This window comes from Engystomops pustulosus, chromosome 2 (genome assembly GCF_040894005.1).
Source record: "Engystomops pustulosus chromosome 2, aEngPut4.maternal, whole genome shotgun sequence".
Taxonomy (NCBI): Eukaryota; Metazoa; Chordata; class Amphibia; order Anura; family Leptodactylidae; genus Engystomops; species Engystomops pustulosus.
In genome coordinates, this window is record NC_092412.1 from 209183041 (window position 1) to 209201780 (window position 18740).

The window sequence follows — 18740 nt, forward strand, 5'->3', positions numbered from 1 at the left end:
AAAACATTATTTTATTGCCTGTAAATGGGTATTCTCATCTAAACATGACTGAAATGGAAGAAAATGCTTGTTCTTGTAACAACCTTATTTAAACAGCCAAGCCTTGTTGTTCTGCTCATCCTCAACTCATATTGAAGTAAATAGGATTTATTGATATGGTGTAAGCTGTTTCGGTAGATTAGCATAATTAGATTATCTTAAACCAAGCCCCCTCCTCTGCTCCAGCACTTCCTCTCTGAGGAGGAATGTTTATCACCACATATGTAAGGTGGTGAAGGGTCCTCTTTCAGGGATTAAAATAAATCTATCACTTCCCAATCCATGGTGCAATTTACTACAGTTCAATGTAGAGCTCTGTAACAATTTGCCATACAATATTCCTTTCATATTAAATATGGCTTTTTTAACATTTAGTTATTGAAACAGTTATAACAAGTGCATTACAGGCAGTGAGCAGAAATGTGCATTAATGACATGGTAGAGTACAGAACAACATTGGAGGAGATTTAGCATTCTATCTTCGCCACAATTCCGGAGTCATTTGCACCGGCAATGGCTTGCAGCCTATTTATTAAGGATTTTAGACCATTTTCAGGACGTTTCCAACTTGTCCAAAAAAGAGGCATGGCCTTGTGAAAAGGGGGCATGGCTTTGACAGAAAATTAAGTCAGTGAGCCAGAAAATTTAGTGGGTACACCAGAAAATTCAGTCGTATACTACTCCAGATAAATCATCCAGAACAGCATCCTCAGGCTCTTTGTATTAATTGTAAAGCCTTTTTTTTCTTGAAAACAAGGGCATAGGAAGCTTAAAGAAGATTGAATCCTACCAGAGGGAGCACACACCAGCATGTCAGTGTGCCTGGTTTACAATCCTTCATCCTAGTGGTAGATGTGCTTTAATGTGGTGTGAACTGTATATTCCATATTTTAGCTTTGGCTATTATTTCACTGTTCAATCTGTTTTGATTTCCAGCTCTCCAACTTTTTTACATTCATGATTGATCACTATGCACAAATGAATGAGCAACACCAGGGCCCAGGTAAGAATTACCCAGTATGCCATAGGCTGTATTTACATAGCCATGAGATTAAATTTAAAGGGGTTATCCGAGTTTAAGAAATAACTTAATAACGGGCTGGGGCGGGCTATTGAAAAATAATTAATATGTATTTACCTCTTCCAGCACCGCGGCATGGAACATGATCCATGCCCCTGTGTGTTTACATTGGCACAAAAGCCATGCACAGGGAGCTTCCGGCCGGCACTGGGTGATGGTGACGGTTGAGAGCTTCCAGCTGGCTGGAAGCTTCCTGTTCGCCCCAGTAAACAAACCGGGGCACAGATCAGAGGGACCGTGCCGCAGTGCCAGCCCTAAGTTATTTCTTAAACACAGATAACCCCTTTAAAGCTGATATAAACTACTTGCAATGGTTAAACACAGTGTTATGCATAGTCTGGAAATAGACAGACAAAGACACTGGGCCCTGAGGCTAAATGCTGTCCTTGCCCTATTTCCCTACCTACCCTAAGTGGTCAGAGACAACTGGTCAATGCTCCCTTCCTATGCCAAAGTGCAAATACAGATACAAAAACAATACAAACAGAGAGGGATAGTGGCCAAATATGGGTCAGAACCAGGAGGACAGCACAGTACAAAATACATGCAGAAGGGTCAGTGATACCAGAAATCAGTCGACAGGATAAACACTGCTAGATAGATACAGGACTATAGCAGACAAACACTAGCCCAGAAAGCCTTACATGAGATGTCAGAGCCCTGGTCCAGAAGATGATTGAATCAGTTCGCTGACATCAAAGAGGACAGAAATGAAAAGGGAGAGATTAACTGTTGAAAGGCTGCTAGGAAAAGGAATACACCAGTGCTCAGACTAGCAAAAGACATGAGACAAACTGACACTTATCAGCGTATCCTTACTGGTACCTTAGGGACAGAGGATAATTCAGGCACACATGTAATACACCATGGCTTCATGGGAGATGGAAATGTCCAAAATTCGGCAACATTATTTAAAGAATTGTACTATACTAGAGAGGGTTTAGACAGGGTCTAAAGTGTAAAATCAGAATACACTAGATTTATTATCAGGCATAAGGCACTTTGACGGTCTATTATAACTCTTAATCAGTTTCAGTTCATCTATTCCCATGGTCTATGCAATGGTATTCACTAAATATACAAAATGGACCACAAACCCAGTGCTGAAGCTGCTATAAGGATCTTACTTCTAATAAATAAGGAAATTGGTGAAACTAATCTGAAATAGAAGTGTCAGATGCCAAAGCCTAAAAACATTTTTAATACATAATGAATGCAACCTAAATTCTTGTATTTACAGACTTGATTTCTGATATAATAAACTCCTCTAAAGACGGAAAAAAGAAGCTTATGGCCTATGAAACCATTGAAGTCCCTGACTCTTATGATGGGCCTAGGCTTTCATTCCCTTTATCTGTGTCCGACACAAATACTCTTCTCCACGCATTCAAGCAAGAAAAGGTATGACCAATGGGGGTAATGCATTATTGAGATAATATTACTATTTTATGCTGTTAATTAGTTGCTACAGTTGATACATTCTTACAATTTCTTACAAACACTATGGTGGTGTTTTTTATGTCAAAATATGTTTTGGTGTTTATTTTGTGCTCAATAAAAAGGCCACTGGCAAAAATGGCAGAAGAAAACATCGGACTCAAAATTTGTGACAAAAAAAGTGACAAACCCCCAAAAGTGTCACAAAACACATTTTACATAGTGTTTTCTGTATTTTACTATAGCCTTAAAGTAGTGTCAGAGATTTTGACCAACAATAAATTTCCATTTAAAAAACAATTATGTGTGTCAAGCTAAAAGTAGCTGCTGGCCAAAACCATAGCTTTAATATCGTAGTCTTGGCAATCATCAAACAAAAAGCAGTACAAGGGTTATTCTACACATTAATGTAATATTAGAGCATGTATGACTGAATAATCTATATTTTACAGTACAAACTGTTCATGTTTCAGCCACCTTATGCTCGCTATGTCCTTCAACTCTTCTATGAAGTCAAAAAGTTCCTTAAGCAAATGCCAAACATTGTCCATGTGTCCGTTTAACATACACATTACTGTAATATTGGAGCATGGATGACAGAATAATCTAGATTTTATAGTATAAACTGTTCATATTTCAGCATCTTCATGCTCGATATGTCCTTCAACTCTTCAACGAAGTCAAAAAGTTCCTTAAACAAATGCCAAACATTGTCCATTTAACAACATCATTTGCCAAGCAGATCACCATATGTGGTAAGTATGACTGATATACAGAACAGCAAATCATACGGCTTCATGTCATGTCTCATGATATCACCGCCTACCATTGTAGTTACAGAAGGTTATTGATTTAAGTCAACTAATTAAACACCATTGAAGTACTTTATCATATTTTAATGGACATGAGTTTCTTTTTTTTTTTAATTCTGTCTGTTAAAATTCTATAAGGGGGCAATGTGCGTCCTAAGTCTGAAGCAATGTCTTTTGCTCTTGCTTTAGATTTCTCTTGCACAGATCTTCTACACTACATAGCGCTGAATAAGTCTGCTGTTGGCTTTTGGACCTATTGGTCAGGTGATCGCTGGGTGTCTGTAAGGTGCAAGGCTGCTGGGTCTTTTCAGAACCAGTACAGCTCTGCGGATGGCTTTTAGTCCCAAACGGTGGTGATTTCTACAGAGATATAGGACCTGAAGGCTTTCCTAGCCTGGTGCTGGCTTTAGTTCTATGCACAGCCAGGTGTCCATAAAAACGTATGTAGTAATGACATATTGTATTCATTTACCCCTACTTTGCAAAATTAGGAAACCCCTTTAAATGAGGACCCCTTTAGGTTATGATTTTCTTCTTACACATCAGTGATTTATCCATTTCTGTTTAGGTGACCTTCATGGAAAGTTGGATGATCTGCTGCTAATATTCTATAAGGTAAAACATTTTACGTGCACTAGATACTTGTTAGTTTACCATTGATTGAGAATGTTTAATGTGTGAATATTCGGGTTATTACGAATGGCTATCACCAGGTTTTCCATCACAGTGACATATGAAAAAGGAGATAAAGAACATCCATGGCAAATGACATTTTGTATTTCAATTGGAGTGGATAGAAAGTCCTTGGTTTTCATCATGGCTGTGGGGCAGGAATATGCTTAATTCTCCCCATCTGTGGCCCCTTCCTAACCATGTACACTGAAAGAAACCCAACCACCTCATAATGGCAGCACTAAATAATGCCCTCGTCACTTAATAATTCCCCCAATTATGTCCCCACAGCTCCTTGTAAGTAATGTCCTCAACAGCCCAACTAACTAATGTCCCCTTCAGCTCCCACAGTGAGTAATGTCCCCCACAGTAAATAATATCCCCCACAACCCCCAGTCAGTGATGTTCCCCACAGCAAGTAATGTCAGAAATAGAGGTGAGAATGGGGAGAGTTGCCCAAATATCGGAACAAGTGTCCAGCTGTTATTGGAACAATCGGGGACATTTTGACCCAGCGGCGCCCCTGGTTCCCATATTCAATATTAGAAAAGTTATACCAAAATGTTATCATTGCATGTTGCCTTTACAAGGTATGTGGCTTCAGCATCTGGTAACCTTGATATATAATTTACTGAGGTCTGTAGTGAATAACAATCATCAGAATCCACAGGTAGAGTATGTTTAGTCCCTCAGGAGTGTTTCTAGAGAATTAATATGCCAAGAGCAAGTGAGGTCACACAGTTCAGCTGGTTGCTAGATACCTTCTTTTCTTAGATCCTTTTAATATAATATAGTAGTTCATCTGACAAAAATCAGTTGATATCTTGTATCACGTAATAGAGTATTATTACATAGTAGTACTGACCTGTAGTGATCACAATAAAAGTGCGGTAGAAACTTACTGTTCTGCTGCAAAAATTCTATATTTCTCTTTGCCTCCTTTCTCTCATAATTTACAAGGGGTTCGGAAAGTATTCAGACCCCTTTAAATTTTTCACAATTCGTTTCATTACAGCCAATTGGTAAGGTCAAAAAAGTTCATTTTTGCTCATTAATGTACACTCTTAACAAAAATATGCACGGTGCATTTATTAAACAAGGAAAACTGAAATATCACATGTTCATAAGTATTCAGACCCGTTGCTTAGTAATTGAGTAGAAGCAGCTTATGAGCTTGAACAGCCATGAGTCTTCTTGAGAGTCATGTTTTTCACACCTGGATTTGGGGATCCTCTGCCTCTTCCTTGCAGATCCTCTCCAGTTCCCTCAGGTAAGATGGTGAATGGTGGTGGGCAGCCATTTAAAAGTCTCGAGAGATGCTCAATTGGGTTTAGGTCATTGGCTGGGCCAATCAAGAATGTTCACAGCATTGTTCTGAAGCCACTGCTTTGTTATTCTAATGCTGCTCTTAGTCCATTAGGGTCATTGTCCTGTTGTTTTGTTGTCTTAGGGTAATTTTCTTGTTAAATAGTGAACCGGTGGCCCAGTCTGGGGCACAGAGCACTCTGGAAGAGGTTTTCATCCAGGTTATCCAAAAAGTTCAATCTTCGTCTCATCAAACCAAAGAATTTTATTTCTCACAGTCTGGGAGTCCTTCAAGTGTTTCTTTTTGTATGTAGGATTTCATATGTCTTGCACTGAGGAGAGGCTTCCGTCGGCAGACTCTGCAAAAAAAACCCTGACTGGTGGAGGACTGCAGTGATAGTTGACTTTTTGGAACTTTTTCACATCTCCCTAATACATCTCTGGAGCTCAGCCACAGTGATCTAGGGGTTCCTCTTTACCTCTCTCACCAAGGATTTTCTACCATAATTTCTTAGTACGGCTGGACGGCCAGGTTGAGGAAGAGTTGTGGTTGTCCCAAACCTCTTCCATGTAAGGATTATGGAGGCCACTGTTCTCTTTGGAACCTTTAGTGCTGCAGAAATTCTTTTGTAACCTTGGCTAGATCTGCGCTTATCACAATTCTGTCTCTGAGCTCCTTAGGCAGTTCCTTAGACCTCATGATTCTCATGTGATCTATGAAATGGACTGTGAGCTGTGAGGTCTAATTAAACACCGCTGGACTCCAATGAAGGAGTAGAATCATCTCAAGGAGGATCAGAAAGAAATGAACAGCATATGAGTATAATACAAATGTCACAGCAAAGGGTCTAAATACTTATGTCCATGTGATATTTCAGTTTTTCTTATTTTTTTAATTAAATCTTTTATTAAACTTTCATATATAGTAAAAACAGATGTTGTGCAATATTGTAAAGATATTGCAATAAAAATACATTAGTACTAAAACCTTCCATTATATATAATTCAACCCCTCCTCCCCTTGACTGACTGCCAGATACCAATCCAAAAGAGGGGAAAAAAAGAAAAAAATAACAATCCTCATTCTTTGTCTTATTTTACCCAACAAAGGAAGAATGTTCAGCTCCACAAACCTACTGTCATCTGTTGGTCTGTTGGTACCGTCATCTGTTGGTTATTCACCCCTTTTTAAAAATTTATGGGGTAGCCCCCATCTGTGACGAGGTCTGGGGCTGCTAGGGGGTCCACGTAAGGCTGTACATAAAGAATCCATGGGGGTGAGGGGAGATGTATCTAATGAATCCATGGGGAATTTATATAAAATAACCATGAGGGGGCTTCATATAAAATAACCATGAGGGGGCTGTTTGGGATGATATATATTTTAGGGAATAGGGAACTATTTTAGGGAATAGGGAACTGTTTTAGTTTCTGAATTTTGAATGCCACCATGTGAGTTCTCTGCTAAGGGGCCGTACAGGGATATCTTATCCCTTCCCTGCCACTCCAACCAATCCTTACTGAAGTCCTCGCAGAAATTGCCAGTGGTTTGATGACTTCAAAGAGCAGTGGGGTAAGTGGACACCCATGCCACATCCCTCTTGAAAGTGGAAATGCCTGTGATTGTACCCCATCTATCTGCACCCGAGCAATAGCATTACTGACCATAAAAATCTCCAATACACACTGTCAAAGGCACCATTCAATAAATGGATAGAACGGCACCATTGGCACCATCCCCAAATTGAATATCCAAAAACTACTTTTGTAAATTATAACAAGGAGATTACTTTTTTCAAACGTTTTGACAAAATCTTGGAGAAGATCTTAACATCTGTATTAAGTAGAGATATTTGGTCTATAAGAACCAACATCCAAAGGATCTCGTTTTTCTTTGGAATGACAATAAAAACTGTCTCTTCCATTGATTTTGGTTTGTAACCCAATTACTCCATTTCACTAATCACCCCAGCCAGAATCGGCAGCAGAACGGAATCAATTTTTAATAATTTAGCAAAATATCTACATTTTTGTTTTTATTCTGTCAAGATAGGGGCAGAGTGTATAATAATGTTTTTCAAAGAGTGAAAAATTTAAATGGGTCTGGATATTTTCTGACCCACTGTATAATGTTTCCCCTTTGTAATTCTTCATCTGAATTTTGAATGTTCTGTTTGTGTTCTGCAGAATGGCCTCCCCTCAACGGAAAATTCTTATCTTTTTAATGGAGATTTTGTAGACAGAGGAAAGAATTCTGTAGAAATATTAATAATCCTCTTTGCATTCCTTCTCGTCTACCCTAATAATTTGCATTTGAATAGAGGAAACCACGAGGACCCTATCATGAATTTGAGGTACTGCAACCATTATCAAGTTTGTAAAATGTCTTCTTAATTCTACCTATATATTTGTCAATCTTGTACAAATTAACAGCATTAGAGTAAATTAATATAGATGAGTTTTAGCCATTAGGACTTCACTAGTAGCTCATTTTCTGACCGGCCCTTTGCAGTAGGTTTCAAAAATCATAAGAATTGGTGATCTCTAAGAAAAGTGCAGCTCTTTCTTAAAGAAAAAGGGAGTTGTGGAAATAGTCTAGCAATATACAGCTCTTAAAACCTTACAGTGGAGAGATCAGCACCATTTCACATTATTATCTCCTTTCTGGAGTGGTTAAAGTGTAACTGTAAAGTTACTGACATAAAATAGTTTTAGCACAACTGGAGAGAGTCTTTGACAATAATTACAATGATACCTGTGACATGCTGCTGACTTCTTCCTAGCCTGAGATATAGGGCTAATAGATATTTGAGGCTTTCTGTAAAAGACTCTCAGCTTTTCCTGAAGTCGGTGGGACTTCCTAGTTGTGACATCAGCTAAGGGCAGTGAGGCCAGAGCACTGAGGGCATTCACATGAACCACTCAGCCATTCAGGACACAGAATTAGTGATACTGCTTGTACAGAGATCTAGTGCAGAGCAAGGCAGGGAAGACCTATCTTTAGAAAAGTCCCATTATCCATCCCTAGCAGTCTCCATGAATGTAAAGGTACAGTATGTGCAGCTTTTTCTCTGTTCATTTCTGAATTCAGATCTGGAAGGATTAACAGGAACCTGTCAGGCTGATTTGGAACACTAACCCACCCACAGGTCCTTATGGACTGGTGGTTTAATGTCGTAAATATTTCTGCCAGTGACTCCAATAATAAAAACAAACATTTATACTAATTCGGATGCATCGTTTTGGACTCACCTTTAAAGAAAACCTACCATTTGATTTGATGCATTATAAAGCAAACATACCTTGAGAATGCTGTAACTACACTGATGCAGGATCATATCTCGGTTAATCCCTGAGCTGAGTGGTTTTGCTGAAAAAACAATTATTACATTCAGGACCTTGGGAAAGCTGGGTCAGGCTGGCTGCCTAGATCAACACATTAGACACTGTGCCTGCAATAACATATGGAGGTTAGTCAAGCATGGCTAATCAAACTGACCAGATCACTCATACACAGCAGCTCGGGGATGGTGCAGCAATTGATTATTCTGCCTTCAGGCACAAGCCAGGGATTACATCATCCGCTCCTGCCGTGAAAAACTTTGTAACTTTGTCTTTGTATTGTATTTCGTTTGTTTTGCCTATGGGCACGAGAAAAACATGTAGCTATAGGAGACCTGATATATGTGTTTATAATGTTTTTATTTAGGTATGGTTTCACAAAAGAAGTAATGCAAAAGTATAGGGTGAGTTTTATTACATTATAACATACATATTTGCAAGCACTAGAATAAAAAAGCAGACTGGTGGAGAAGTGAAAATGCCTTTAAGGAAACACCCCAGTAACATGCTATTTTAGTCTCAGCACCCCTTACTTATTTCAATTATATGTAAAAGAAGTGCCTTGCAGTACAACTTTCTCCCTGCTCCAGATGCCATCTTGACAGCTTTGTTAAATAGTTCTGTGTTGGCTGCTGGAAATTCATTGATACCTCAGCACAGCATTACAAGGGATGCTGGACCAATTACCATCTCTGCCTTCTAAGAGGATAGTTTAAAGCCTCATGCACACAAACGTGTGCATTTTGCTGGCCACAACCATGGGAACCTTAATCCCCGCTTGCAGCCTGTCTGACATTGGCAGGTGAGCACTGCTCACCCTGCAGATGTCCATAGGAAATGATTGTCTGACCTACATGCATGATATGGACCTGCTCTATATTTTGTCATAAGCAATCAGTATGGTGATGCACAGTGCATGAACCATCCTTTCACAGAGCCCAAAAGAAAGAAATGGGGCCATCATGGCCAAAACACACGGTCTTGTATCACTCTATATACCCAGACCAATCAAATAGATCATAAGTATACAGTTAGGGATGCTGTACTGCAATTTTATATATTATAACTGTAATAGCTGTGATAGGAACTTGGGATCCCTGCTGTTCAGGACCTTTATGATAGAGTTTAGGCAGTGGCATCATCCAGTAAGTGTGGATCCTCCGATAGTGACCCTGTTATGAGCACTTTAAGACATGTGACATTTATAGTTAATTTAATGTTTGCTGCAGGTGCATGCTAAGAGCATACTACATTTACTTGAAGATATATACAGTGAGCTGCCCCTCGCTACCATTATTGACAGCAAGGTCCTAGTTTTACATGGGGGTATAGCAAACACTACAGACCTGGATTTCCTCACTTCTATTGAAAGAAGCAAGGTGAGCGAAAAAAACTGAGTAAATGAATGATATAGAGAAATATTGTTATTGGTACACATTAATATTATTCTTATCACTATAGTTGTAACATTTATGCTTAACTGATGATTTCACATGCAGGGTGCTGTCAGACGCTTTTAGAAATGGAATTAAAGCGCACTGGGATGTGACACAGGCCGATTGCATAAGTGTTTTTATGGAAACACATGAAATTGGCAACCAGCACCCAGTGTCTTGTATTGACATTATTTGCTGTGCAGCTGTATCTAAGCCTCTTCTGGGCAGTACCTGGTGAGCTTGTGTATGTTAACCTCTCCTAGTCCTTCTTGTGTGACCAAACAGTCAAAGTGCCTGACCCCAGTAGCCAATAGTCATCATGCCTGCCACCAGTAGTCAGTAGTCTCAATGTTTTCCCCCAGATTAATAAATAGTCCCTAGGGTAGCCAATAATCACATTGCCTTTCCCAGTATCCAATAGTCACAGTGCATAACCTTATTAGCCAGTAGTGACAGTGCTTGCCCCCAGTAACCAACTATCAACATGCCTGACCTAGTCGTAAATAGTTATAGTGCCTGCCACAAGTAGCCAATTGTAACAGCACCTGCCCCTAGTAGCCAATAGAAACAGTGCTTGCCATCAGTAGCCAACAGTCACAGGACCTGCCCCAAGTAGGCAATATTCACAGTGCCTGCCATCAGTAGTCAATAGCCAAAGCGCATGCCCCCAGAGTAGCTGGTAGTCTCAGTGTCTACCGCCAGTGTAGTCCCCACTTGCAGTGCTGGTCCCCAATAACCAATACTCACAGCATCTGCAGTAGCCAATAGTCAAAGTGGTCAATTTACCACAATACTTAACTATGCTGACATTCCTCTTCTTTCTCTGCTCTGTCTTCTGTTGCTGGCTTTCAGTCTTCAGCAACATGGCGCCAGCTTGCCCCTAACAACAAACAGCGTTCCAAAGCGTTCACATGGTGGAGTGTGCATGCCATACAGCATCTTTGTATGAATATGTGTGTGAAGAGACAAAAGCACAGATATTCATAATAACACTATGGCAAATTCATAATAATTAGTTTTAAAACTATTGAAATAATGTATTGTAATAAAAATAACAATTTGGCAACACATTCCATTAAAGTCTTTTAAAAAGAAACAACGTACAACTGTATTGTCTTATATTACAGTATAAATCAGCCTTGAAACCTCCAAGATCCAATTCAGAAAGAAACAATCTAATACATAAAGGTAATGTGTTACCTATAGATGGCTGTAAAGCTTCCGAATCTTTAGACAGACCTATAGGATCTTCAATCCATGAAGTACAGCATGTCCCTGACAAATGCCTCTCTTCACAAATGTTCTCAAGTTCTCTACAACACTCTGGAGGACTGCCTGAAGAATTCAGAAATGGTGGCATTCTAGAAATAAAGTACTTACACCCAAGTATTCCGATGCCAGAGATAACTCCGGAATTAACAGACACGGAGCAAAAGGAATGGAAACAGGTTTACAAAATGTCTTTCTTTTTATATTGTTATATAATTATCTGTTATAAAACTGACCTACCATTTTTATGTAAAATTGATATTTTAGAAGATAAGGGAAATGCGCATACACAGGGGAGATTCTCTAAGACTGACGTTTATAGCAGGAGTCTCAAGACTCCCCACTCCGGCGGTCCGACACTGGCCTCTTAGTTAATATGGGCGCAAACTCTGCCAGATAGGAATCGGTGGAGACTGTAGTAAATGTGATGGGCCAGTCGTTCATGCCCCGGCCTGCCCTCCACCCAGTATTCCCCCCAACATTCCCATAGTATCATAGTAAAAATGGTTAGAAAAAGACATCAGTCCATCAAGTCCAATCCATACATTATATTGATATTTTAGAAGATACATGAAATATGCATACACGAGGGAGATTCTTTAAGACTGGAGTTTATAGCTGCAGTCTCAAGACTCACCACTCCGGGGGAGACTATAGTAAATGTGATGGGTCGGTCTTTAGTGCCCCGGCCCACCTTCTGCCCGGTCTTCGCCCTGACATTCCCATAGTATCATAGTAAAAATGTTTACAGTAGAAAAAGACATCTGTCAGTTAGGTCCAACCCATATATTATATTGCGTTTATCCAGAAGAAGGCATGCGGTGGGTCAGAGAAACTCCTAAACCAGTGAGAGAGGGAAATTCATAATAAATCTCCCCCACTGTGTCCTACCTAGTGTAGAGCTGAGTAATGGTTTTACAGTATATTGTGTATGTTATTTCAGAATTAAAGTCACTTTATATTATTTACCTATTTAGTTGCTATGTAATTTATTGATCAAAATTTTATTGTTCAGAATATTTTACCTAAATAGCCCCATTGAGCATCTGAAACGTCACATCTTGCCCTTGGGTAAATAAATCTTCACACTTTTTAGGAGTTCTGCTTCCCTATGTGTTTTTTGCAGATCACCTAATGGCTGATTCCCCCTGAAGTATTTGGTGTAATGTACTGAAATTGATCTTTTATTTACTAAGGTTGTGGATATACTATGGAGTGATCCAAGGAACCAAAATGGCTGCTCGCCAAATAGTTTTCGGGGTGGAGGTTGTTACTTTGGACCAGATGTAACCAAAAAGTTTCTGGATCGCTACAATTTAAAAATGTTGATCAGATCACACGAATGCAAACAGGAAGGTTATGAATTAGGTCATAATGGAAGGGTAAGAAAAATTAAGTAGTACACCAGATGTCTGCTATTCTTTCTTTTTTTTCTTTTGTTCCCCAGAAAGAGTCCTGTCCAGGGGATTTATCTGGTCTAACTGCTCAGCATCAATCACTTGACTAATATTGGACAACAGTGTACAAATTAATTAGATTTTTAGTAAAATACACTGTTGACATGCTTTGCAATAAAGGGGTTGTCCTTTTGATTGCTCTTGATTTAGAAAATGTGATACCACTACAGGCGGCAGCTAGACTTGTATAACCATACTAGTGCCAAATGTTGCATGCAAGTCTGATAGACCGATTAAAATCCTAGCTAGCAAGAAGCTACAATCAACATACACTTTTAGGGGGGTTGTGGCTTTCAAAAATCTGTATTCAGTGAACCACTTTGTTGTATCTTCTTTATAGATTATAACAATATTTTCTGCATCTAACTACTATGATGAAGGAAGCAACAGAGGGGCATACCTCAAGCTATGCCCAGATTTAATTCCACGATTTGTGCAGTATCAAGTAAGCAAATGCACACGTAAACTCACACTTCATCAGAGGTAAGAGAACATTTACTTTTCATGTTTTTACAGTACATCAGCATGTACTAGGAATACTAGAAATCTGACTTTTAGAAAATGTTTCCATGTATAATAAAGCTTTAAAGACCAAAATTCTGATTTCTGCATATGTATATGTAATAATGACGATTGGGAACAGAAAGACAGACACAGAATGTGAGTCCTAAAACTGAACCCACCAGACAGTCCCTACCTACTTACTTGAAAACACAAACAACCTAGGCAGTGGCCAGTAACTGGGCGACAGTCCCTGCTTAACTGTATGTGAAAATAACAGACAAGGACAAGAGAAACAGATGAATAAGTAACCTAGAGGGAATTGAAGTACCAAATTAATAGACAAAGGGGATAACCAGGAAGTCAAGCCAAAGGGTCAGACGATACCAGATACAAGAAGACAGAATACACACAAGCTTGGTCAAGTGTGAACTATAATAAGCACTGAGGATTGATTCCCAGGGTGCTTATGTGATGTAAGAATCCTGGTTCAAATGCTGATAGAATTATTATTATAATTATTATTATTATAAGTTTTATGTCTACATATAAGGTTAACTGTTAGTGAACTAGACAGGGGACTACTTTCATTCATTTTAATCAAAACTATTAAGAAGAAACAGACAAGCATTAACTCTAGTAAAGACAGAACAATCTGCAACATCCCCCACCGGGGCCTAGCCCTTTGCGGTGAGGCCTGGAGTCAGCCGGGGCCCGCGGTACCGGAGTGGCTGGCGTTGCGGCCTAAGCACGCTATTGTCACGGTGCTTGGTACGGGGGAACCGGAGGGCTGTCCTACAGCCTGGCAGGTCTCCAGCAGGGTGGTGTTGGCAAGAAATGATGAGGGAGAGGCTGCTATAGTGGATCTCCCTGGGGCAACCCCTTAATGTCCCGAGTGTGAGTCTCTGGGTGATGGACAGGGTGCCGGTGATGAAGGCAGCCGTATTAGCAGGGACCAGACGGAGACAGAAGTTGAAGAAAACAACTTACAGTTCTTTATTTGAACCGCCGGAACCGCAGCAAACGTGCCTTTAACAGGTAGGTAGGGTGCTGAGATGTGAGTTGGAGGGAGCCTCAGGAGATAGTTCACCAGCCTGGATGTAGAGGGCAGGCTGGGAGGCAGCTGTGTCCTGGTAGGAAGCTTCAGCTTGTCCTGTAGGGCTTCAGGTATCACCTTTAAAGGTAAGATGATACCCCTTTTCCTCACTACACTAACTCTAGTCTAATGCTCCACTCTTCAGAGGCAGGGGCTAGGCTCTTCCTGCTCTGGTATGGGCCAGACAGAGATTACTCACTCACTCTAGGATTCTCCTACACTTGAATCTCTCTGAAAAGATCTCTGGAAAGACCAACTCCAGAACATTCCTGGCCAGAGGTTTTATTACCTCCCTTTGGTCAGGTGGTGGCTGCTCCTCCAATCACATCTCAGCTCACAAAGCACAGGATGTAACACATATCATTGGACAACAGCATCTTGCATTATACAAAATACTTAACCTCTGCCTTGCCAGGCAGGATTCACCACTGCAATACCTCTATGTCTTATCAGGACCATGTAGTTTGATGTGATTACATGCAGGTGGGACGTATTCGCAAACACTACCTCGCCATTGCATCGGCGAGGGTGTTGCAAATCCATGTTGGTGTGTTCACAGACATACTTTTTTGAATGAGGATGATGCCAAAACAGGTATAAGAGTAGATTAATCTGTGTGTCTGTGATCAAAAACCCTGGTCTTATGAGTTCCATAAAGAGAGACACTCTTCTTTTTACTTAACAATGTATTTATAGCTGTCACAGCCCTTGCCTCTTCCAATATTTTTATAAATACAGTATTTTATATAATTTTCGGAAGGAATCTGGCGATGGGAGTTTAAACTTTTTTACAAAGTCTTTGGGTGCTAAAAATTGTTAATTACAGAAATAGATATATAAAAATTCCTTATTTAAAAAAAAATGGTTGGGCAGAAATCAGTAGTGGACTGAAAACTAAGCTAATCATTAAAGTACAACTGTAAAGTATAAAAACTTTTGCCTAACTGCACTAAGCAAAAATAAGCAATTCTCTAATGTACTATAATTAGCTACCTGTAGCTGTTTAGCAGCTAGCAGAGGGTTGACCTTGCCCCCCAGGCTTATCTCCATTTGCCATGCTTTCTGGTTGACAAGGGAAACCATATAGTACAGCTAGAGATGACTGAAGGCTTGTTGAGAGGGGCTGTAGGACCTGTAGTGATGTCACAAGTATGTGACATATCACTTGGTTCAGGTCATCCATTTACAAAAATGCTGTCCTACGTGATTTGAAAGTACTTAATGTAATGGCAAAGGATCTTTAGTGATGTCACAAGCATGTGACTAATCACATACTTCAGATCGGCCAATTACAAACTTACTGCCCTGGTCTGGATTTATTGCCCTGAGTTGAAGTGCCCACCCACATCAGGAATAGCTGAACCTCAATTGAATGTTGGATATACCAAATATATCCCAAACTAGGAAGAAGCCAGCAGAATGATACAGTTATCATTGGAATAGTCTCTCTTCAGCTGTGCTTTGTCAGTAACTTTACAGTTACTCTTTAAATGAAACCTACCACTACGGAACTAATCTATCTATCTATTAAGATAGATCCGGGGGTAGGTGAATCTAACGTATGTAGGGATAGTCACTAACGTATGTAAGGATCCCCACTATCTTTGCTAATCTTTATTCAGGGTAATATGCTAATTCTTTTTAAAGAGGCTACTGGGGCGTGAAGTAGCTGGAGCGGAGGATACAGGGTGCGGCTACTCCATGACCCAGTAGCCTCTTTGATCCTCCTACCCATATTCAGCTTGTAGCTCCTTGTAGCTGCGTGCACTTGTCCTCGAAGCCAGAGTTAGATGCACCTACCACCGGATGTACCTTAATAGGTAAATCTGTAGTGGTAGGTTTACTTTACTTCACAACATACAGACATATCTTATTAAAATTAAAGGTATCTAAAATGTTAAACACTCCCTCTGATGAATGAGTCTTTAGCTAAAGAATAGTAACATGTATTATCCAAATTATATAGAAGACAGACACTAATATATTAAGAGGAACACTCAAAAGTGGCACAAATGACCTGATGCATCTTTCTTGTGTTTAAAAGGAAAGTACAACTAGTGATTACTTATTGAATAGTAAATTTATTTACAAAGTTAACATAAAGGTACAGTTTTCACTGTCAAGATGTGGAGTTCCACGGCAGGGATGACCAATCTACAAGTAAAAGAGATGAATCGGGAATCAGAGAGTGGGCCTGGGTTGTCCTCTGTTTATACAATTGATGTAATTAGTAAAAAAGAAGAACTCACCTCAGAAGTAAAATACTGTTACGGACTCCCACTAGAGGCATATGTGTGACTCCTAAACGATGGTGTCGAAAACACCGTTGTTCAAGTATGCAGTAGAGGCCGTTTATGGGTATGGGGGTGTTACACCGTAGGGAGTACACACAGAAATGCACAGGAAAAGAATCGGGTGGTAGAGAGAAAAATGTCCAGTAGGATTAGGGTATGTAAGACTCAAAGGTCGTGTAGTAGTACCCTACAAAAATCCCTATTATGGACTATAGAACTATCGCACCCTAAAGGCCTAGCTTCGGAACTGGGGTCCTTTTTAACCACAGTCCCGACTGGAACCTGACCCTGCAATAGCTGGCCCTGTTATTGGCCTAATAACAGCAGGTTGCGTCAGGTAAAGCGTCAGAGGGGAGTCAGTATAACATCAATTCTGACCCCCTATAGTCTAGAGAAAGTGTGTCATGGCTGAGATCTGAATCCAATGTCCCATGTCCCGACAAGACTTGTTTCGCCCTATGGGCTCATCAGGGGATTGCTGGGTTCATGCAAAGAATACAGCCTTGTCCCTTGTAGGGGCAAGTGCTTGATAGCCAGGCAGGGAATGGCTGGTGAGGTGAATAACCAGTGGTCCTCCTGGCTTCTACCGTGAGGTTATACACCTCACCAGCCATTCCCTGCCTGGCTATCAAGCACTTGCCCCTACAAGGGACAAGGCTGTATTCTTTGCATGAACCCAGCAATCCCCTGATGAGCCCATAGGGCGAAACAAGTCTTGTCAGGACATGGGACATTGGATTCAGATCTCAGCCATGACACACTTTCTCTAGACTATAGGGGGTCAGAATTGATGTTATACTGACTCCCCTCTGACGCTTTACCTGACGCAACCTGCTGTTATTAGGCCAATAACAGGGCCAGCTATTGCAGGGTCAGGTTCCAGTCGGGACTGTGGTTAAAAAGGACCCCAGTTCCGAAGCTAGGCCTTTAGGGTGCGATAGTTCTATAGTCCATAATAGGGATTTTTGTAGGGTACTACTACACTACCTTTGAGTCTTACATACCCTAATCCTACTGGACATTTTTCTCTCTACCACCCGATTCTTTTCCTGTGCATTTCTGTGTGTACTCCCTACGGTGTAACACCCCCATACCCATAAACGGCCTCTACTGCATACTTGAACAACGGTGTTTTCGACACCATCGTTTAGGAGTCACACATATGCCCCTAGTGGGAGTCCGTAACAGTATTTTACTTCTGAGGTGAGTTCTTCTTTTTTACTAATTACATCAATTGTATAAACAGAGGACAACCCAGGCCCACTCTCTGATTCCCGATTCATCTCTTTTACTTGTAGATTGGTCATCCCTGCCGTGGAACTCCACATCTTGACAGTGAAAACTGTACCTTTATGTTAACTTTGTAAATAAATTTACTATTCAATAAGTAATCACTAGTTGTACTTTCCTTTTAATCATTCGAGTGATTCACTAGGGATTCCTCAGTAGCCCCTCTGAGCTCCCCCACCCATAACTTATCTTTCTTGTGTTGCAGGATAAATGCTGTTGAAGACTCTGCTCTTAGAGCACTGCAGGAACAATTTTTTGCCCATCGATCTGATCTTATGAAAGCTTTTAAAGAATTTGACCCAAATGATACAGGTACATATAATGGCAAATCCAGCCTTTTTGTTCTTACCTTAGAAGAAAGATCCATAATTTTTCTCCACCTAGTGCTGGTCTTAACAATATACTTTTTACTATTTATAGCTTTTTATTGTTTTTGTATTGTTCTTATGCATTGAGTATGTGATATCATACTCAATTTCTGATCATTTATATAAACTGAAGGAAGAGAAGTTGCTCCTTTATAATATATCTAACTTTATGACTTATAAATATCACCGATTTATGCATTTAATAAATAATTACTACATACACACTTACACATTAAATTAGTTTGGTCAACCATCTAATATGTCTGGGGACTCCTGACTCCTCACTGCTTGGCAGATAAAGGGTCAAATAAGGATTGAGGAAATTGAAGTTCATCTAATGT

General features: G+C 40.1%; 1 protein-coding gene across 1 annotated transcript in view; it reads left to right on the forward strand.

Moving 5' to 3' along the window:
- Positions 1-18740, forward strand: part of PPEF1 (protein phosphatase with EF-hand domain 1) — a 34648-nt gene that overhangs the window by 10185 nt on the left and 5723 nt on the right. The window contains exons 4-14 of the mRNA XM_072137944.1: positions 976-1042; positions 2361-2521; positions 3198-3312; positions 3938-3984; positions 7534-7700; positions 9056-9092; positions 9918-10067; positions 11252-11572; positions 12590-12775; positions 13191-13333; positions 18237-18343. Coding sequence (XP_071994045.1) covers positions 976-1042; positions 2361-2521; positions 3198-3312; positions 3938-3984; positions 7534-7700; positions 9056-9092; positions 9918-10067; positions 11252-11572; positions 12590-12775; positions 13191-13333; positions 18237-18343 — 1501 coding nt within the window. The remainder of the gene's footprint in view (positions 1-975; positions 1043-2360; positions 2522-3197; positions 3313-3937; positions 3985-7533; positions 7701-9055; positions 9093-9917; positions 10068-11251; positions 11573-12589; positions 12776-13190; positions 13334-18236; positions 18344-18740) is intronic.